The sequence below is a fragment of the Danio rerio genome, chromosome 2 (assembly GCF_052040795.2).
Source record: "Danio rerio strain M-AB ecotype USA chromosome 2, GRCz13ab, whole genome shotgun sequence".
Taxonomy (NCBI): Eukaryota; Metazoa; Chordata; class Actinopteri; order Cypriniformes; family Danionidae; genus Danio; species Danio rerio.
In genome coordinates, this window is record NC_141022.1 from 30694371 (window position 1) to 30717839 (window position 23469).

The 23469-nt window shown below is 36.3% G+C and overlaps 1 protein-coding gene across 2 annotated transcripts in view; it reads left to right on the forward strand.

Annotated features, from left to right (window-relative positions):
- The window catches only part of cdh7a (cadherin 7a), a 94743-nt gene that overhangs the window by 6138 nt on the left and 65136 nt on the right, over positions 1 to 23469 (forward strand). The window contains exon 2 of one of the 2 annotated variants that reach the window (XM_087239850.2): positions 3279 to 3739. In XM_087239850.2, the coding sequence (XP_087095976.1) occupies positions 3497 to 3739 (243 nt within the window). In that variant the 5' untranslated portion in view covers positions 3279 to 3496. 2 annotated transcript variants of the gene reach the window in all.

Consider the following 23469-nt stretch of genomic DNA (forward strand, 5'->3'; position numbering starts at 1 on the left):
GATAATTGAGACGTTATAGAGGATTATTTCAGCATAACTGTGTTTTCTTGATACCCGTCAGCCATTTTTGAAAACTTTTTTTTATTGAATCTACTCAGTCAAACACGCAGAGATCTAATCAGTCACTAAGCACTTGTAATTCCCCTATAAAGTGAAGCTTACGATAGAGATTATGGGCTTTAGATGTGACTTTTCCCCACTGAGGGGTCCTGGCACTGTGGTCTTCTGAAGCAAAGCGCAAGACGCTCTGTTCTCCTCCAACTATGCTGGTGCTTTTTTAGCTTGGAGATAATACAAGGAGGGAATGGATTCCCTGAGGAATGCTTTGTGATTTACTCTTCTGTTCACCTTCAGAGCTGGAGTTTCAAATGTGTTCTTAGTTACAGCATCTGTCATAGGGTATAGCTTTAATGTCACTTTTGTATTTAACGACTTCAATTTAAGCTTACCTTGCCATCAACATTAATGCGTAACACTTTCAAATGGCGACACTGTTTGAAGCCCATCTGAACCTGCAAGAAACAGCGTAATGAGTCTAATGCGATTGCTGTGATTAATTACGAATTGGCAAGTGCTCGAAAAACTCAAAATGGGCACTGTTTTGCCTGTAAAACATAGGATAGATCTAATCTTTTCTCGGACAACGTGAGATTTCCGTGGAGATTTCAACATCCTCTTCAACATCAAAATAAGCTGTTGGGGTGTGAATCCTGCTGCTGTGGGTTTGAACTGCTGGAAGGACAGATTTCTCTAGAGAGCGTAGATGTGCTCTATCCAAATCCCTTTTGAACTGTTTTTTTCCAGACTTGTAAGTGTTTGACTTTAAAAGGATGTTAGAAACACCTAAAAGGCTCTCTCGGACCGAGAAGCTCCAGGGACCCCTTAGGAGAAATTTGTGCCTGGAATTTTGTCACTTCAACTTAGAGTGCACACTTTTAAATTGTAGTTCTCCATTGCAATTTGGAGCATGAGAGGTTTTTTTTATACGCCATAAAAATCCAGTGTCACTTACATAACACTCTTTTACGGTGATGTCCATCATTGTAGTTCTTAGTAGACGCTCTTAAGCTGGAGGTTGTAGGTTTAAACCCCAGATGGGGCTATTCACAAACCACTGCCATTGTGCTCCTGAGAAAAGTGCTTAACCAACCCCAAGATGAGTTTCACACAATGCTGAAGTACCTTAAGTCGGATTGGATTAGAAAGAGAATGGTAAATAAAGAATAGCTGAATTATTCAACATAGGCTACTTGTGAAATATGATAATGACAATCTGTGGGTCAGTGACGCGATGCTCAAAAAAAAAAAAAAAAACATTAAAAATGCATAATATTCATTCAACCAGCCTGCTGCAAGGAAATCTAGTTTAAAACATTCATTTTATATTCATGCTGGTTTCATTTGACTTTGAATACATTTTTAAGATACGAGGGAAATGATGACTGATTAAAAAGTCTAACCATCAAGTAAAATATGATAAAATATTGTCTATACTTCTTTAATGTGGGTGCATATATCTTAATCTTTCTATGAAAAACATATTTTGGTGTGTAACTCAAATATGGGTACAGTTGGACAGCATATATAAGTTAAAACCTTTTTTAGACATAATAGTAAAAGAAAAAAGCCTCATTGAAAAAAGTTAAAGATGTATATATTCACATTAAAGATGTACATTTGATTTAAAATGCACCTATAAGGAAAACCATCTTTTGTAATCTGTTTGGACAAAACTGTGTATAGGTATAGTGTGTCCACAGTCATATTGGGTTTATTTACGATAAGTTTATTTTTTAAAAATTTTCGCTGTCTTTTGGATGAGACGTTAAACCGAGGTCCTGACTCTCTGTGGTCATTAAAAATCCCAGCATGTCCTTCGAAAAAGAGTAGGGGTTTAACCCCGGCATCCTGGCCAAATCTGCCCACTGGCTTCTGTCCACCATGGCCCCCTAACCCTCCCCATATCACAATTGGCTTCATCACTCTGTCTCCTCTCCACCAATCAGCTGGTGTGTGGTGTGGGATCTGGCACAAAATGGCTTCCGTCGCGTCATCCAGGTGGATGCTGAGCACTGGTAGTGGATGAGGAGATTCCCCCTATGTGTAAAGTGCTTTGAGTGTCTAGAAAAGCGCTATATAAATTTAATGAATTATTATTATTATTATTCCTGATGCTAAAATAGGATCCAAATCCCACTCATTTTGAGGCCCACAGCAATGTGACATAGAATTTTCCCCGGCCACTGAATTGATTGACAGCCGCGTATTAACATGTCTCTGTAACAACACTAAAAATTGCTGGTAATTTTTTGGAAAGGTCTGTATGTGTGAAAGAGGCTAATGTGTGTGACTCATCATTGCTAAAAGGTTTGAATAAACTTCACAACCAATACATCAAATAATCATTGGCAAAGTTCTTAGTATTTCTAACAAATGTTACGTGGGATCTACTTCCTTTATGTCTGTAACAGTGCTGTTTATCTGACGCAGCCGAGGTGGAATTTGAGGCACACTCAGGCACATGGGAACAGCACAAAAACAGCTACATTTTTTTTCAGAGCAAAATATTCCAATATTCTTAAAGGTAGAATAAATAGTCTGATGAGTGTTTTGAGCTGAAAGAAATAGAGAAATAAAAGACTTATCTTAAATCTTGCAAAGGGGGTAAATTAGGTCTCCTTCAATGGCTAAATAAGTCTTCAAGCCAATTATTTCTTGAATATTTCCTGAAAAAAGTATGAAACCAGCTTTAATGCAAATTAAGCATGTTTCAAACTAGACTTTTAGCCACTCTTATATTTGACATTGACCCATATTCTGTCTGAGTATGATAATTTACCAACTCTTTCCTTTGCTAGGACTTGAGATGGTACATATTTGCTTTATTTTTCCAAATCTTTGCATTGGAGCTCCATCCCTCTTCCTCTGTCTGTTTCCCCCTCCCATCCCGTTTCCCTTCAGCCCTAAAGATTAATGTGCTCCACTTTCAGCAGTGCTGTCAAATACCCATCCAGAGGAAAGAGCTGAATGTCCATTTTGCTCACCTGTTGCGTCCAGCCTGCACCTGCATCTCACACGGCAACCTCTGAAATGCCAGAAGTCATGTTGTCTTAATCTGTGGTTCAAATGCGAGCCGCTATTCTAAAAAGAATGACAGTAAATCAAGGCTGCATCTGTGCTGACAGACACACTTTTTTGTATATTTCCCTGACTCTTTCTCTCTCTCTCTCTCCCTGATTTTCTTCATCCTCTCTCCCTGATGTCTGTTCTCACCGCAGGTTTGAGGGCTTCAACTACAATCATCGTTCATTCCTGTGGTCTCTCCCATCAATCACCGGTCAGACGGTCTGGTCTGTCTGGCTGCCCGTGCCAGTGCTGAGGGTGGTGCATCATTTCCCAGGAGCCAACTATTCACCTTAAGATCTCTGCGGTCCGTTCAGTACGGAGGAGTGTATTTTTTTTGTTTCCTTTTTTTTTACTTTCATCCTTTCAACAAATGATGCAGATTGGCTCTGCAGTGTGGACTGGACTGGCTGTAATGACTATACTGCTGTTGGCCCAGCGGGATGTGGGCTGTGGGGGGATGACTCTGAATTCTGTCCCGCTCCGTTCTGTTTCCCTGAGGCCCCTCAGAGATTCTGTGGGCACATCCCTTCAAAGACACAAGCGCAACTGGGTGTGGAACCAATTCTTTGTCCTAGAGGAGTACACTGGAGATGAACCTCTTTATGTTGGCAAGGTAAGAACAATATATTCAAGTGGCTTTGATATTTTGCATGTACCCTCTCAAGAGCACTGAGGTCATTCCTGGTATTACAATCTCTTGTTTTTTATATACACGCTATGTGATATCATAGTCATTACATAAGCTGGATAATAACTACTGTAGGTACTCTATCTTTATTCTTACCCCTGAACCAAACCTTAACCCTTGTAGTGTCTTTATATAACCAAGTACTTATTTGTATTAAGTGCATGAACATTAAGTGCATGTACTGTAAAACAAAGTGCAACCAAGATTGATTTGATAAAAAGTGGTCAAACAAGCATTGCTGTTTATTTCTGGTAGTCACGTAAACTCAAAAGTTTCGGCTTGTAATATTAAGTAAACAATTCACACCCAGCTGGTTTTGATCATAGAATAAACCCCAACAGAAATCTTTATGTACTGTATGGGATAAAATATATTCAGAAGGTTGTTATTGCAGAATAAAGCCCGGCAGGCTTATCGGCAGTTGTTATATAAGCCTGAAGGGCTTTATTCAGTGAAAACAACCGCCTGGATGCACATTTTCTTGCTTATTACATGGCTACTTGCCACAAAATCTAAAATATAGACAGCAAACTTTGTTCTGGCATGTAATCATTTAATAATTCTCTAATTAAAGGAAAATTAAAGTAAATTAAAGCGTCTAAATAGAGTATACGCCAACCTATATGTTAATCGCTCACAGAATGGTACCAAACAGCAGTGTATAAATGTGGATGTATGCATCTGTATGTGAAATGATTAATTGATGGTCAAGATGATTTAAAGTACCTAGATAAGACTGTGTTATTAGTTTTAGTGGTTGTTATATGGGTATAACATAGCATGGAATTTTGCAACTGACTAATCAGAATCACAGTGTAACAAATTTGTTGAGAACAACTAGCTGGATGTGCATTATTCCACTTCTGAACACAATAACTATATCAAAGTACTTAGTTTTGGTATAGATATTGGAATATTGACAGTTGTTAACAGCAAATAGCACACTTCAGAATGTTGCAGCTGACTAATCAGTATTGGGTATTGCAGAGAACCATGCTTGATTGAGTTGCATTTATTTATTTAATTTAAATATATAAACCATTTGAATGTGGTCATGTCATTGGCCCATTAACATTTCCTGCTTGTTATTAAGCTATTTCCAGCTATAACAAGAGGCAACTTAACTATTACTTAATGTTAAAACAGCTTTCATAACCTTATTTATCAATATCTGTCTCTTTTTGGATTCTTGAAAGCTATAGGAATTAAAAATGTAAAACAAGAAATATGTTGGGACCATTGTTTTTGTTGACATCCTTTAAAATGATCTATTAATATTTTTATATTTATACATTGTCACTGTTGTTTATTTTGTTTCATATGCAAAAATGCATATATATAAAAATATTTCATATGCAAAAATATGTCAAATAAATCCCCCAAAATGAATACTACTTGTTCTAGGTGTCAATGGGGTCCAAGATCGCATTCAGTGGCTTCCTGATAACTGAGCTGACATGTTTTTTTAGATGTACTTTGGATGCCCAGAAGCCAGTAGAGCTGTCCAGTCACGGAGACTTGTTTCTCTGGAGTGTCTGTAAGGTCTTGAGCCTCGACTGTACATGATTGTCATTTCTGCTAACCACAGAACACTAATTAAGCATGACTAGCTTTTTTGTATAGTCTTGGCATATGGAGGCATCCTAATACAGGCTCTTGCTTATAATAATAATAATTAATAAGACCTTTCACAAATTGTCTTATTTATTTTAAATATACAGTGGGTGACACTTTAAAAGGAGCTTTACCATCGCGAGTGGCACTGCCGCCACACTAACACATATTTTTCGGTACAACCGCAGTTTGCAATTATGCCGCCAGGGGGCACAAAGGGACAGGATGCGAATGAACAGAAATATACAGTAGCTGTAAATACCCTGCTACTTGTAATTGAAGATAAATAATGAAAGAAAGCGTAATAATTCCTCTATAAATCATTAAAAACTTGTTAACAAGCTTTATTATCATTATAAACTTGTTAAGTGAAATAAGGATTCATTTTGGAAAGTTAATTAAAAAAATTAAAAGACAACTAAAATGAAAGTACAAACATACATACAAATAAGTAGGCCTAAATAAATTAATGAAAGAAAGAAAGAAAGAAAGAAAGAAAGAAAGAAAGAAAGAAACCAAAATGGATACTACTCTTTCTAGGTATATCCAGTGGCTTCCTGTTAACTGAGCTGACATGTTTATTAAGATAATGTACTTTGGATCCCCAGAAGCCAGTAGAGCTGTCCAGTCACGGATACTTATTTCTCTGGAGTGTCCGTAAGGTCTTGTGTCTCAGCTGCACATGATTGTCATTTCTGCTAACCATGGAGCACTAATTAAGCATGACTAGCTTTTGTCTATAGCTGGGGTCTCAAACTTCCGGCCCGCAGGCCATTTACGGCCCCTTCTCCTTTTCCTCCCTCCGGCCAGCAACTGACGTCAAAAATTTATGTGATTCAGCCCGCCAAAACATATATTTTTAAACCACTATCATTGTTGTGCAGTTGCATCTAGCAATTTATGGTTTTGACCCGCCACCTAGTCGATATTTATAGTACTGTATTCAGATTAGTTTTACTTTCATTTTCTCTCAGTGTATGGTTGAGAATAACACACATGCGTTTTATTTCTCTGGCTGATTTAAACGTTAAATAAGTGTAAGTGTTCTATTTTTACTAAAGCTCTATTTTTGTAAATATTCAAGGGCCGTTTGATTATTTCCAGTTTTATACCACTTGTATTTTCTTGTACAAACACGTCTTCATGGCTTACACCTCATGCTGGTGGTGTAGCAAATATGATAATTTTGCTAATATTTGATTTAAATGGTCTCATTTAATAGATTTTCTTCATATGCTTATTAAGATTTGCATAAAAACTATACACATTAGTAAAATTGTACTTCTAGTTGATGTAAATGTGAATATGTACATACTTTCCCCTTACTTGTTATAGTTTTATAAAAAAAAGAAAGATGTTTAAAAGAACAATTGCAAGTAAAGTCCAATCGGCTTTCTAATAATGCTTATTATTTGTAGTATTTCATAGCAATTTAAACTCCCTCTTCAATGTGTACAACAAGAAACAAATAGCTAGAGTTCTGACTGCATATAGTCTGTAAAAAAAATGGCTGAATGTGTGTCTGGCGCTCGGCTATACACACAACAATCACAGATATATTTCAGCAGCTGATGTGTTAAACGACAAAAGTGCCGATTTGCATTATCACTGATGGCAGGTAATGCTTGAAATATAAACGTCATGTCTGTTATTCTAAGATGCATCAATTATGTCAGGTTTCCACTATTTTCTTATGCTTAAATGTTAAAATGGCTCTTTAATAAATTGTCAGTCACTAAAAAGGCTCCTCGCCAATTTGAGTTTGAGACCCCTGGTCCATAGTCTTGGCATATGGAGGCTTTCTAATACAGACTCTTGCTTATAATAATTAACAATAGCTTTTACAATCTGTACCTGTCATTTTCATTTTAAATATATACTATGAGAAATCCAATTTTCTTTGATCGTTTGACATACAGTATGTGCTATAGAAATATACTCAAATGTTCTTCTTTAGTACTATAAAAAAGCAATTATTGAAACTGGAACTGAAAAGCTACTGTTGATTGCAGAGAAAGAGAGAGAGAGAGAGGCAGAAAAATGTCATTAAAATTATAATAAATTCTTGAATATATAGTTCAACAACTTTTGATTGCCACATTTGCTGAGCTGATGTTTTAAAATAACAGCACTGCATCTGCCAATTAGAAAGCTCATTATGGCTTAGTAAAATTACAGAAACCTTCACATGCCTCATGTCTGTCATGATGAGGTATAAAAGTACCTTTTTTGAGGATGTGTCAATCACACTCCTTAATGAAGCGCATGTGAAGAACAGATGCTCTTTCTATACATATGTCCTACACGTGCACATTGCATTCAATAATATGCTATAGCAATACTCTTAGGCAGTTTTAAAAGCTTCGCTAATGTTCATTTTCCAACATTTTAAATAAAAGCGTTTGAGAATGGAGGTTGACATACGTTGTTACATCAAAGCTCGGGCTTTTAAAGTGTTTTAGCCATCACTTTCCCTCATGTTAATGCAAGCGTATAGATGAGCGTATGGCTTATGAATATCTGATGCATTGTTTGATCAAAACTCTTTGGCATGCACATGGTTGTGTGTTTAATGAATATCACATGTAGTGCTTGATCAAACCTCTTTGATATGATGTGGATTTTATAGTCCAGAGTTACAGTAGATGTACCACACAAAAAGGAAAAAAAAAAAAACAGGCATAAAAGAAAGCATTTTTTAAGCAGTGGCTTCAGTCTGCTAGCACTCTGATTGCTTTATATTCAGAGCCTTGTAAGTAGTTAGCTCATTGCTAAATGCAATGGCAGCCAAACACTTTCCGTTTTAAAGATAATGAGCCAGATACTCCAACATGCCACCTGCTCTACTATCCTTGGCTTTTACAATACATTATCTCTCAGCCACTATATCACACACAGACACATAGACACACACTATCACACACACTCAAACTCTGACAGCCAGGTTGAACCTTATTAGATTTTGGCTCATCTCCAATTCACTCTAGCCGGAGGGATCCGGGCAAAAGAGAAGTGACTGAACACAAATGTTTCCCCCGCTCTGAATGATGATCAGTGGAGTAATGTACAGTAAGAGGTGGCCTTCCTCTCCAGCTTCTTATAAGAAAAGTCCAAAATTAAATCTCTATAGCAGGGGTGTCTTTTTCATATAAAGGGCCTAAAACCAAGCATCATTGTGAGCCGTGAGCTGAAGGTAAATATACCAAACTGTATTACATTAAAGTTGCCATGGTTAATTTCCTAATTTGTTTCATAATATTTAAAGATAAATAAATGAAAAAGCATTACTTTAAATTGTATTAACTTATGCTGTGTATTTTTTAAAATGATAACCACAGTGAACTGGATTAAACTGAACTTCAACTCTGAAAACTGGACTGATGCAGTTTCTAGTAACCTTCAGTTACTAGAAGGCCTATGTTAAGCTGCTTTGACACAGTTTACAGTTTAAAACACTATATAAATGAGATGTGAATTGAATTAAATAAATTAATGCAATAAAAACATAACAGTAAACAGCGGAATTCAATGATTCAATGATACACTTCTCAAGCAGAATATGCCTCGGCCTTGATTTGCACACCAAAATCTCTGCTTTCATCAGGTGACAGTAAGTACATTTAAACTTAATCTGATTATCTGATTTACAGTATTTAATTGAATCATTTCATTTCAATTACCTTTTAACAATAAAACACAAGGTTACATTAGATTTGAAATGAAAATCTCTAAATCATCCTCATTCTTCCACACTTCTTAGATGGTATGGCGGGCCAAATCAAAGGTTACGATGAGCCAATGTTTTGTTTGGACATCTCTGCTCTTGAATCTTTAAGATGTTTCTTACTGTTCTCACTGCTAGACATTACATCTAGTCTTTTACTTTGGTTTTCTACTTTTCATATTGTTCTCATGAGAACACAGCCTTAATTGCATAGCCCTGTACTAGAGATACATGATTCCTGCAATATTAAGAATTATTTTATTTTTTTTCGTTTAAAAAAAGAAATTTAATTGCTCCCATGATTCTAAACGGAGCTGCGCATGAATGATATCAAACCTGGGAAAATTAATCACTGTGGGTTCCTACAAGATTTTCCTTTCTTATTTTTTATTTTAAAATAACATCTGTGGTAAACTTAACAGTACTTTAATGTTTTGCTCTTTAATGTAAATTAAATGCATATCAAAAATGTGAAATTTGAAGTTGTGTCCATTTTATAAAACTCATGTTTCAGAATTCAGAATTAATACAAAACTGTTAAATATTAACTCGTATCTAAATTATGAGTAAAAAGGTGTTTAAGTTTAAACTTAAAAAATAAGTTTAAGTTTTTTACTTTAAATTCTTACTTATTTATAATTATATATACAATCACATTTGTAAGAATTGAGTAACAGTAGGAACAATTGCAATGAAAATAGCCTTTTTCATTTTTATTCTGGGACAGAAACAAGCTTCCATAACATTTGAAAATTCTTGGGGGTATGAGTGTGTGCAGTTTATGCTGTGCAAAAACAAACTGTTGAGAATTGTTGAGTTTTGTTTACCACAGACCCTGTTTTACTCATTCATTTAAAATAAAACCTTAATAAAAGCCCATGGCATAATTATGAGGCAACTCAGTTTGGATCTTAAAATCATGAAATCATTCCTTCACCAAAAAAGATATAAAGTATTGTTGAATGTTGTTTGTTTACCAAACGACCTTGCTTTATTCATTTATTAAAAACAAAAAACGTTAAAAAAAAACAAAACAAAAAAACACCATAGCAACTCAATTTGGATTTTGACATTACAAAATTCCTTCAGCAAACAATATTAAGTGTTGTTGAATTTTTGTTTACAAAGACCTATTTTACTCTTTTATAAAAAATAAATAAATAAAAAAAAAATAAAAGCCCATGGCATAATTTTGAGGCAACTCAATTTAGATTTTGACATCATGAAATCATTCCTTCAGCAAAAAAATATTAATTATTGTGAAATTTTTGTTTACCAAAGACCTTATTTTACTCATTTATTTAAAAACAAACTTAATAAAAGCCCATGGCATACTTTGAGGCAACTCAATATGGATTTTGACATCATGAAATCATTCCTTCACCAAAAAGTAATGCCATACAATTCAATGACTCACTAATAAAGACCTCACATGTGTCATTACTGGATGAATGAGCATAATTGAATGAATCTCCTAAATTATTAATTGAATATTAATTCATTTTTTTCTCTTCTACCAGTACTCCCTAGTAGAGATACAAAAAAGAATAAAATACAATCTGTAACATTCACTACCGTGTAATTGATTCTGCACAATAATGTAATTAAGACTAATATCACCTGATGTGTCTCTTCTTTTTTTTTTTAAAAAAAGGAGTTTAATCTTTTTTTAACTGCTGTCATTGAAATCCGTATATCTGAACTTGGTCCTGTATCTATGACAATTTCACTTTTTGAAGCACAAAAATCCTGAAGCTGTTTTATAATCATAAATAACAATACCACTTTCAGGGTCAAACACATATTTGAAAGTTCCAATGTGATCGCACATTTCAAACATTTATTAGACAGTACTGAATCAAGACTGCATGGATTTGAATTGAGATCACAAAAATTTAACAATTAATTATGCAGCTCTACTCTATACTCTTGGTAAGTCATCATCATCTGCTAAGTCATCATGATAAATAATTTTTTTTTTAAGAAGTGCTAGGAGAAACATCTAAGACAAAAGCTGTTGAAGCAGAACTCCATCAAACCATCAAAGAGCAACCTCTGAGCAATAACATTTTTCCTCTTGGTTTCATTTTCACATTTCACGTCTGAAGTGCTGAATGTATTCTTTATGATGGTCATTGGCCAACTGCTTATTCTGTTTTCTTGGCTTTCATGCAGACATTCATCCTTTGATCATTAGTGAGCATGAAAGATGGTCTTATTCATCAAGATAAGGGTAGCATAATACAGACATAAAAGGCAGAGTCCTCACAAAACAAATGACCATGTGAGCTTATAGACCGTTTTCGTATTCTCTTTCTTTTCATGCCTGGGTCTCTTTTCATGGTATCAACACCAAAACAATAGAGATATGAGCAGAGGCTTATATGGATATCCAGAGAGAAGGGAGGCTTATATTTCATTTTACATTAACATATTGATTTATTAATCTTACTTTATTTTATTATTGTGGAATATGTAGCAAACAAGACAAAATTACCATCCCCTTTGATCTCAGAACCTCAAAAAGACCAACTATCAGTATATTTGGGTGATTCGGGTGATAAATAGCCGACAGCACATCAAAGTTTAAGCAGTAAAGACATTTATAACTTTATACACAGTCTATTAAATTCAAACAATTGATTTGGATGTTAAGTTAAACAAGGAATTCTGAAAAATCAAATATGAAATATTACAGTTTCCTATTTTTAACATGAGCATACTTGAGCATATATCACAGAGAAAAGGAAAGTGATTTGATATTTTTTATATTTGGATATGGTAAAATATATGTTGTATCAAAGACTGTAGAGGAATTACCAACCTACGTCACTCATGACGTCACACGGGTTCCCGGTTGCAAAAAAAACACCAGTTTCAATAGCAAACATGTCGTGTTGTGCGGTGTGCCAAATTCAAAATGTTAAAAAATAGAAAACTTAACTTTTACCGTACACCACACTGCTTTTAATGCCAACGTCTTTGTCTTTGGCTAAAAGGGAGCTGATTGGAGTGAGGACCTAATTAAAAATGGTCCACTCTGCAGTTCTCATTTCATATTAGGTAAGTTCAGGCTATGCTGAATTATACACATTACTCGTTTTTGATTGCAGCAATGATTTCAGCAAATACAGTTAAATATGATAAATTAAACTGTGGACACTAAGTGCTTAGAATGAAATGTAAGAATGTAAGTTTACATACCCTACCGTACAGGTGCAATTCGTTGTTAGATAGCAGTTGTTTTGTTTGTTGATGATTGCCCAAGCCTTGTAAAGCTCCGTCTTCTTTCCTTGTCTTTGGCTTGGCAGAACCTCGGTTTTTAGCATTACAAAGTTTTTAATCTGGTAATCATGGAACATTATTTCTTGCAAATAATTTATATAAAAATATAAAATATTTCTTGAATGTTTACAAACCGGTAATTCGTTTACAGAATACACAAGACATGTCACTAATATAGTTTTGAATGAGGATAGTGTAATTGTCAATATGGCGATTAAAGCCTATTAGTACAGGAGCTAATCATTAATCATTATAAACTCACATTTCTCCGGGACAGAAGCACGGACCAGACGTGTGCTTTTACAACAGTTTTTATTTTATTTATTTATTTTTATTATTTTTTTGTGGTCAACAAACACACAGAAATCCCAGCAAATGCTTGCTTCACAGACAGAAATATATCCAAATAAAGCTTAAAATCTCTACTTTTAAATTGACCAAATACACTTAAAAAACAATGTTTTTTTATTTGGTTTTCTAAGCTGATTATTTTTGATTTTTTAATCTGTATGAAATGAACACGAGTCCTGTAAAAAACATATCACATGACAGCAGCTACTCCAACCCCCACACTCTTATAAACAAAGAGTCCCTGCTATTTCTGGAGGAGATTTGTCATCAAGACCAAGTTGTAAATTACTGGTAGACCAGCACGATCTGACAAAGCATTATTTAGTGGATGATTATGTGTAGAATGGCCATAAATAAGGTTGGTGATGTGATCTCGTACCTTTATGGTGTGCATACACATTAGCTCGGGCAACCAGAAAAAATGCTGATTTTGTTTCATACGAACACTTAGAAATGAAACTTATGAGGCAGTTGTTGTTTAATTTCATTGGTGATTCCATATATGTAATGTAATTATAAGCTTGGCAAACAGTTTTGGAGAATTTGATGTGAGTGTGATCTGAGTGAAATTGCTTGTCTTAAAGAGACTTTTGTTGTATTCATGACATTTTACGGTGAACAGATAAGCATAAAGTTTCAACCAAAAAGCTTTTACTGATCATCAATAGAGCTTTTTAAGATTGTGCATTGACAAATTTTAAAAGAATTTAGAAGTTAAAAGGTAAGAGTAAGTTGTGTCTTTTGACCTTTCAACCATTTCCTAAATGAGAACTAAGAATAAAGCCTGTCACCCACAAGCTAGCTTGATGATACTTATAAAAACATTTTTTTTTCTGTTCATGCAGGAAGTTGAAAGATGTTGTGTGCTTATATAAATGAGACAAACAGACTTTGCAGGCAGAGATTTGATATTGAGACTCCAGGCTGATTGAGGACTTTAATGCTTCCTAAAAGAGTAAAAGCGATGAACCTTGTGAAGCAATTTTCACATTACCCATCTCCATCAAAAACAGTTTTGTAATTTACATCTTAGTTTTTTCTTGGCTTCTACAAGAAACATAAGAAACTTTTAATTTCCGTCTATAATTAACACTTGAAATAACATTTTCTGCTCTTGGTTTTATACTTATCGATTGTCTCTCACTCTGAAAAACAAGTTTTTTTTTTCTTACTTTCTAGAAAGGGCAGAGAAGCATGCACAGCAGCTTATTCGTAACCAAGCAAGCGGTCGGACATTCAGCAGTCCAATCTTCTCACCCGTTATTATCTGCAAAATTATACCAGAATGAATTTAATGAATATGTCTTTGCCATCTTGATATCGTACCATCAGTGACTGGGATTATTGCCCATGGTGACCTCTTTGCAGGCTGATGAATATGGATATGATAGGTCCAGCTTGAATAAAATGCTCAAACGCGAGGGATGTCAAAGAGAGCGTGATGAATAATGCATATCCGTGTCTCCGGGGTGAGTTCAGTAATATCAACAATTATTAGAAATGACCCCAGTGTCTCCATTGAAAGTACACATTCATTACAGCACTTCCAGGCGAGTTCACTTCGGAATAAGCATAAACAAGTGTCCGATGTCATTAATAGTTCCATCGCAATAAGTTACCTGGGCTTATACTTTGTAATTAAAAATCTTGTCTCCAGTTTGGAATTGCGGGCATGCATCTATGATTACACGCTATACTGTTCTGAAGCCTCTCAGCTACTTGTTGCCCTCCCATTCTCATTTTTGAGTTTCATAAGATGTGCAGGACCCGTCGGTTTGAATCCCTCAGCTGGCCGTTTAAAGTCCGATCATATTCTGCCTATATCCGTTGAGTGCACCAGAGGAAAAGGCTTTGAATCCAGCCTTAATTTGGTGGAGGTGGGGATCCTTTGATGGTGAAGTCTGTGTAATAGGACAGGGGGAGAGTTCCCAAGTGGACTTTCGTCACATTTCATTTGCATTTCCTTTTTCCTAGCCTGCCAAAAACAACTTGTAGCTCACCTTCTAAATGTGCGCTTAATGAGAAGCAGACCAGGAGTACCGGCATAACCCCGCGGCGAGGATGAGAGATCTTCACACTTCTCTCACTTCTGGCCACCGGAAAGCTTTTCGTCAGCCAGGCCAAGCAGATTAAACGCGCCCTCCGTCGTGGCCGCCCTCCCACCACATCAATGATTTGCGCAAACTGAATTAAACAAAATGAAACAGAAGAGAAAGAGCTCTTTTCATGTTGCGGATCAACAAGCGTTCCCCAAATCCTCTTTGGAGTGATTTCTAACATATGCTGGGTAATTAAACGCAGTGCGGGAGAAGATGGGCCGCTTTTCATCTGCTTCCAGTCTGTACTGGTCTATGCCATGGCCATTTGTCATCAGCGCAGATAAAAGTCATCGGGTTGGCAGTCACGGCCCGGCTCCGGTGCCAACCTTGCACACGGCAAGAACTGGTTCACCCATAAATGGAGACGGCGAAGAAAGTGAATCGTGTCTTTTCAGATAATTAAGGCTGGGGGCATTGAGGGTGTCTAGTCACAGAGGTGCTTTTTAATAGAATCCTTCAGAGTCTTTCTCATATGGAGAGTGATATGAGCTGACACCACTGAATCTAATGACGGGGAATAAGGAATCCTCCACAATAAGGCCGAGATGTGGCTCACACTTCCTCTGCGAGGAGCAGCTCCCCAACACAATAAAATACCATTTGCATTTATATAGCACTCTGCAGGTGTTGATTCAGGTGAAATATTACAACAGGGGGAAGAATCCCACACCACGAGAGCGTATTGAAAGGCACAGGCAAATAGATCCAGTCTGTAAAAAGCTATCAAGTACAAATGACCACCTTTCCTCACATATTCAGACATTTGCCTTTATTATGGGCCCGATTTTTAGACCGGCTCTTGATTACCCTGGGTGGTAAGATGGTTTTAAAAGCAAAGGAAAGCGTTATATCACCTGAGCTTGAAACAGGGTAGACAATGCATGTCCCGCTTCTGTCGTTAGCCACTAGATGTTGCAAACTAAAAGCATTGACATATGAACGGCCCCAGAATGCCAAGCTACTGTAGGTTTCTTTCACCTTTAAACGGTGAGCCAAGGGTATCTCTGAGGCAATTGTCGCTTTAATGAGTCCGTGTGGGTATATGCTTATGTGCTTACACAGCGATTAATAATAGCTGACAAACTTGTAACATGCCTCAGTTTTCTACATTACGCTGAAGGTTTGTAAATCAAAACAGAGTTGGGATGCTTGGTTATTGTTTTTTAAATCTAAATGTGTACCAGTAGTTTATTGATTATTGATGTAATACTCCAGACTAGTTGCTTACAGTAGTTTGTCATAAATGTCTCACAGTAAAGAATAAGACTTTAGGTTGGAATATAGATGATTTGATATACTGCTGTATTATATTGGCAAAATAACATCTGTACAAATTTTAAAACAGAAGAGAAAATAATTATACACAATACAATATACACTCACCGGCCATTTTGCTAGGTACACCTTACTAGTGCCGGGTTGGACCCCCTTGGCCTTAAGAACTGTCTTAATCCTTTGTAGCATAGCTATAACAAGGTACTAGAAATATTCCTCAGAGATTTTGGTTAATATTATCACGATAACATAATGCTGCAGATTTGCCAGCTGCACATCCATGATGCAAATCTCCCATTCTACCACATCCCAAGGGTGGCCTTTTGGATAAAGATCTGGTGACTGTGGGGGCCATTTGAGTACAGTGAACTCTTGTCATGTTCAAGAAACCAGTTAGAGGTGATTTGCTCTTTATGACATGGCGCATTATCCTGCTGAAATTAGCCATCAGAAGATGGGTACATTGTGGTCATAAAGGGATGGACATTGTAAGCAACATTACTCAGGTAGGCAATGGCGTTGACCCAAAACCCAAAGTGTGTCAAGAAAATCTTCCCTACACCCTTACACTAGAACCATCCTGAACTGTTGATACAAGGCAGGATGGATCCATGCTTTCATGTTCATGATTCCAAATTCTGATAGCATTCGAATGTCACAGCAGAAATCAAGACACACTAGATATTTTCTCTTTTTCAAACAGTTCTCTGTAAACCCTAGAGATGGTTGTGCATTAAAATCCAAGTAGATCAGCAGTTTCTGAAATACTTAGATCAGCCCATCTGGCACCAACAGCCATGCCACGCTCAAAGTCACTTAGATCCCCCTTTCTTTCCCATTCTGATGCTTGGTTTGAACTGCAGCAGATCGTCTTGACCATGTCTACATGCCTAAATATATTGAGTTGCTGCCATAGGATTGACTGATTAGAAATTAGTATTAACGAGCAGTTAGACAGGTGTACCTAATAAAAAAGGCAGTGACTGTACATTCTAATAGTAACATTTTTAGTTATTGTCAATAGGCTACTGGAAATCAATTGTAATTTTTTATATTAATGATGGAACAAATGTCAGTGCCCATTTTTGCCTTCTATTTACAAAGAGAGTACGGATGATGTCTATAAGAGCAAAAAATCCTTTTTAGATGTCATATGGTGTCACAGTGGCGCAGTGGGTAGCACGATCATCTCAAAGCAAGAAGGTCACTTGTTCGAGCCCTGGCTGGGTCGGTTGGCGTTTCTGTGGGGAGTTTGCATGTTCTCCCTGTGTTCGCGTGGGTTTTCTCCAAGTGCTCCGCTTTCCCCCACAGTTCAAAGACATGCGCTATAGGTGAATTGAATCAACTAAATTTTCTGTAGTGTATGAGTGTGTTTGTGTATGGATGTTTGCCAGTGTTGGGAAACATCCATACACACTCAGTTGGGAAAGTATCCGATTCGTAAAACATATGCTGGATAAATTGGTGGTTCGTTCCACTGTGGCGAGCCCTGATTAAAAATGGACTAAGCCAAAAAGAAAATGAATAAATGAATGAATAAATGAGTGAATGAATAGATGTCATATTTCAGTCACTTGATCAGTTAATTTGTTTCCACACACTATAACTTTTAGAGTGTTTGATGTTTCTCATGTGCAGCACACATGGCAGCACATACTGTAATCAGCAGAACTTTCCAGTAGCATCAGTGTGACCTCTAACAAAACTTTGTTGCAAAATACAGCCATTTAGTTGCTGTCTGTAGCACTGCTGATATTTATACTTTGCACGTTTCTGTTCACACCTATTATAGTATAAAACATTTCCCATTGCCGCTTGTCTCAGAATAACAGCTCACATCCTTTGCGTCTTTAATGCATTCTCGGCAGACAAAAGGAAGTGCTGTTTTTTTGTGCTTAAAGTTTTAGTGGTAAATCTAAGGTGACAAAGATATGAATAAAACAGTGAAGAATCTTCCCGCCCTGAGGCATTACCTTCCTACAACTTTCCCTAGCACTCACAGAAGTACTTAAAAAAGATTTCAAAAAGACTAAATTGTCTCAAAATGTTTTCATTCATACTAAATGAAAATCTGATACTACGTAAATAAACGAAAACTGTAGTATTTATTCCCCAACAAAATGTTATGAAACAGAATAGATAATGGTATTTTAATGCGTCTAATCAGTTAGGCTTTAATCTCTAAGCTTTAGAATTGTGCTGCTAATGAAGCACGAAAGCTAATTGTAATAGTCTAATGCTAACCAGCAGCCATGTGGAAAACTTGTAGATGGTTTTTAAACAAACTAGATGCTGAGTCACTGTGCTAACCTTGATGTGGTGGGAGTTTCCCCTGTTCATCAGCCTGAAACAGAGCGCAGTCATCCTCAAAGAGCAATGCTAATCATGCTATCACTGCAAAAATAGGTTACCCTCTCCTCTAGGAAATGACGGAAAGTATGAAGGTTGTTTGATCCAGCACTTGAAGTTAATACGACTAGAAACGTGAACATGAAGTAGGTCTGTTGTTCCCATTCAGACTTATTTTGTCATAATTTACCACAGGACTTGCATAATACCGTTGTGTTTTTAGAAACACTGTAGGTAGGCAGGTTATGATCTATATATAGTAAAATGCTATAATATGATACTGTGATCGTTTTTATGATAAATAATAAGCATTGTCGTTTGTGGCTGTGCTTGGCCTAAATACAGTGTAGGTCTGTGACTGCTTTGTTGTGGTGGAAAATATACATTACACCCACTTCTTAATCAATTATTTAGCATCATTATTTAATTTGTCTATGCCAAAATGTATTGTCCCTTATTTTCAAATTCAAAAGTTGAATGGTATAAAGTATGATTATAAGGTAACTATACTGCCCAGCAAACAATTTTGTGTTTAATCGATGTCTAATAGACATTTAAACATAGACAGCTTGGCTAAAACAAGGCTAAACCTGGGCTGTAATCTAATAGACATCCAAGAACAGCCCAAAACCTGACTAGTCGTCAAATGGACAGATTAGACAGACTTTATATATGTAGTCATTCATTTCTGTTTTTTGATGACTAGTGTAGTTTTGGCCTATTCCTTGAAGTCATACATTTTCACTGACAGCCCAAATATAGCCTTGTTTTAGCCAAGACGACTATGTTTAGTCATCTATTAGACATCTATTAGACATCTTAAAAAAATGCTTGCTGGTTGGTTAGGTTTAAGTTCAGTGGTAGAATTAGAGATCGTACTTAGTTTTTATTATGCAATAACCGTTAAATGAGTAATTTATATGAGTGGTATAATTTTTAAATAACGTTTTGCTGTTAGAAGTTTTAATTTGCTGTTTGTAGTTTTAAATTGTACCCATGCTGTATAATGGTGTTGTATAATGGCTTTTATTTTGAAACTTCCAAAAGCACAAGAATTTCATATATGTCAGTCACTCGTAACCTGTATCAGCCAATTTGTATGTTATCACTCGATCTAATGGACGTTATCTGTAGTTATCAGCTGATAGATATAGGCCAGTAGGGTTTTTCCACACCTACTAGTAGACTCAGAAGGCTGTTATCATCAATCCACATGGTTAATCAGCTATAGATCACATTCGGCTGTGGCCGAAAATAAACATGAATTACTCATATTATTTATTAAATTTCCCATTAATTGTATTTTATTTACGTCTACCCTCACCCCAACCCTAAACCCAATCGTCACAGTTATGTAAAAACAGATCTGAATCTGGAGCCTTCTCTATAGCTAATTAACCATGTGGATGGATAATAACAGCCTTCTGAGCATACCAGTATGCGCATATCTACTGGCCCATATCTATCAGCTGATAATGGCCATTCAATTAAGTGATGACATTCGAAGTATGTGCATGTGTTTGGTCGCCGACGAAAGTCAGTTATTGGAATTTATCCCTTAAAAACAAGAAATATTTCTGTTACAATAGCATTTTGATCACCTTCATACGCATTAACCCCTGGTACTGTATGTATTAGTTTGAGGATGAATTTATGTGCTTTTAAAAGATTTAAAATGAAACCCACTATGCAACACCAATTTGCAGCATGCAAGAGTCGAGATAAAAATTCCAAATTACTCTGGCTGTGAAAAAAGAGAGCCATATAAACGAAGGATGGTTTGAGGATGACTAACATATTTGGCAATTTTGTTTTTGGGTGAACTATTAATATAAAGTGAAATGCAGAATGTGCATACAATACATAAATACCTGTTGTCTGTTGTGACATTTCATACTCTTTTTGTTTTTTAACATGTTTAGATATCCAAGTCAAATAAACCTGATTCATACATTTAAACCGGAGTTTTCTTTTAAAAACGCCCTGCCAATATAAGCGTGCAATGAATCTTGAGATGTTTGAGGCTGCGAATGATCCACCGGTTGTGTCCTTCATTACCTTGGAAACGAAGGATGCATTTTGAGGCTGCGTTTGAAGGAGCCTTCAAATTTTTTTTGATATGAGACAGCCTTCATAGGGCCGTAATGAAACAGCACACTTAGAACGCATCCTTCGGAGGATGTAACCTCTGAAATGAGACACAGCTAATGTTATCTTCAATCTTCAAGCAATTTGTTTGATCCTTTTGTACTTTTTGTCTTATTAGTGAAGTAAAATAAGCATTGAGATGATACCCTTTTACTTTTCTTCCATACATTAGGAATAATGAGAATACTTTCAGCTTAGAAATGTAAGACTCTGCCATCTTGGTTTCTGTTTATTTCTGCAGGGAGAAAATTCTCACAATGAGTGCGAAATTCAAGGTTAATTTTAATTCAAATTAAATTAGTATAGTATTACAAATTTAAATTAGTAAATAGTAACTCGTGTTCAATATATATAAATATATTTTTTTTAATTAACTGAAATATTATTAACTTACTTTTTTTAAAGTAGTGCGTTGCTTTACTCATTACTTAGAAATCTAATATCATTACGTAACTTGCGTTACTCCCAACACTGGTAATCAATGCTTAAATTGAATGTACTGCACATTTTTATGCAAATGAGAATTGTCAAATAATACAATGGTACAGTAATTGTCCTGTGTAAGACTACTAATTGCACCATATCTCTATAATGTTCTTACTTTGCTGTGCTTAATTTACAGACAACAAGCATGTTCAGTGGTTTGATTGAGTAAATATAGTTAATTAATGAAGGCACCATCTGTAATATATCTTGCTGTGCAATTTCAGTCACAGTTTCTGAATCTCTGTGGAGAAATTACACCAAATCAGACTGAACGCCTTGGCAGAGCTGATCACTCAAGCAACGGCACCCATATCAATTGTGTTATGCGTTATGGAGTTCGTTTCAGTTTGAAAGTCACTCATTAGGTGGGATTGTGAGCAAAGTAATTGATGAGCTCTGGCAGGCAAGACACTTCCACGTTCGCCACATACATAATCTTTCCATATTTGAGAGCGGTTAAGAGAGGGAGCGCCATATTAAGGGCACCCCTGCAGGATCCAAGAAGGAGACAGATGAACATAAATTAGCTGTGTGTAAAACAGGCAGCGTTTGTAATCTCGCAACGTAATTGGGCTCGCTGGTTTGCCAGAGACAGATGACAGGGATGTAATGACAGTCTTCATTTATCTTCTTTATTGTGCTGGATTGCGTTGGCAGTGTGAGACTGGTTCAGGTCCAGATGAAGGAAACGTTGCGTTGTGCTATCATCCACGTCAACAACAGCCCACACTGCTGATTTACAGAGTCAGACATGGCATGACTCAGCCCGATAGTTCGTTAGGGATGGCCAAACTGCCGGCGGGTCTTAGTAAAGGTTGACAGAGAAAAGGTGAGCGCACGTCCCAAGACTTCCTCCTGTGGTTTTTCTTCCTCGGGCTTGCTTCTTCCTTCCTCTTTATCCCATTTTAGCCTCTTGTTCTTGGAAGCCCATTAATATGCACCTTTCCATCCCTCCTTCTCTTCACTTCTTGCTTCTTTTTCATCTCTCTCTCTGAACTGAAATAAAGCCAAGGGCCGAGAGATAGAGGACTGAGTCAAGTGGCGACCCCAGCACTTCATTACTGTATAGGAGAGAGATTTACATGTTCTTCACACCACACACACAAACGCATATACTGTACTGTACAATGAGCTCTCAAAGAACATGGATAATGCTGATTGAAGTACTTGGCACAGACACTCCAGAGTCATTTTAAGTCTCAATTTATCTTGCTTTTTTTCCCTGCAAATTTCTTGTTGAAAGAGCAACTTTGAGAGGGTCTTATTGAAAGATGCTAATTATGTATGTATATATACAGTATGCATGTTTGTATGTATGTATGTATGTATGTATGTATGTATGTATGTATGTATGTATGTACTCTATGCATGTATGTTTCATTTATTTATTTAGTTAGTTAGTTAGTAGCAGTAATAGTAATAAACTTCATTGTCCTTGACAGGGAATTTTTTTATGGGCAACACCATATTGCTGCAGATGTTCCATAAAACAAACAATAAAAATAATACAAAATACAATATTTACAATAATTATAAAGCTAATTAAGAGAGACTCTTGTTAAATAAACCCACTGAAACAGGTACAAAGGATTTCTTATATCGGTTCAACCTACACTTAGGGACCCTATATCTCCCTACCAGAGGGAAGCCATTCATAATGTGGAAATAAAAGATGAGTTGGATCATTCAGAATTCTTTCCTCCTGATTGAGGACACAATTTTCATAAAACTTTAGAATTAAAACATTCATTGTCCCAAACAATTTTCCAACATTTCTTAAAGAGATGCATTAACTTAAGTCTACACTGTAAATATTGACATTTATATATTTAAGATGATTTTAATAGGGTATATGCAGAATTATGCAGAAGGACTTTTTTCAGTAGCCTGGGTCAAACGCTTCCGGTGAACTGTATGCCGTTACAAAATTGATGTGTTTGAGGTCTGTTTTCTTTAAAAATCAACGATCTTCACTGCCTGATTGATATATGCCAGGGATCACCAAACTTGTTCTTAAAGGACCCGTGTCCTAGCTTCAACCCTAATCAAACACACCTGAACAAGCTAATCAAGGTCTTACTAGATACAGTATACTTGAAACACCCAGGCAGGTGTGTTAAGGCAAGTTGGAGCTAAACCCTGCAGAGGACCGGAACTCCAGGAACAAGATTGGTGACCCCTGATATACGCTATAAGAGGCACTTTATTAAATTAAGTCATTAAAATATGAACATTTATTTTACCCCAGTATTTTCAAGTTTTGTGCTAGACTTCTGATCTTGATCGCTAGTGTGTGTAAAAGGCATTTTTATCTAAAACAAATG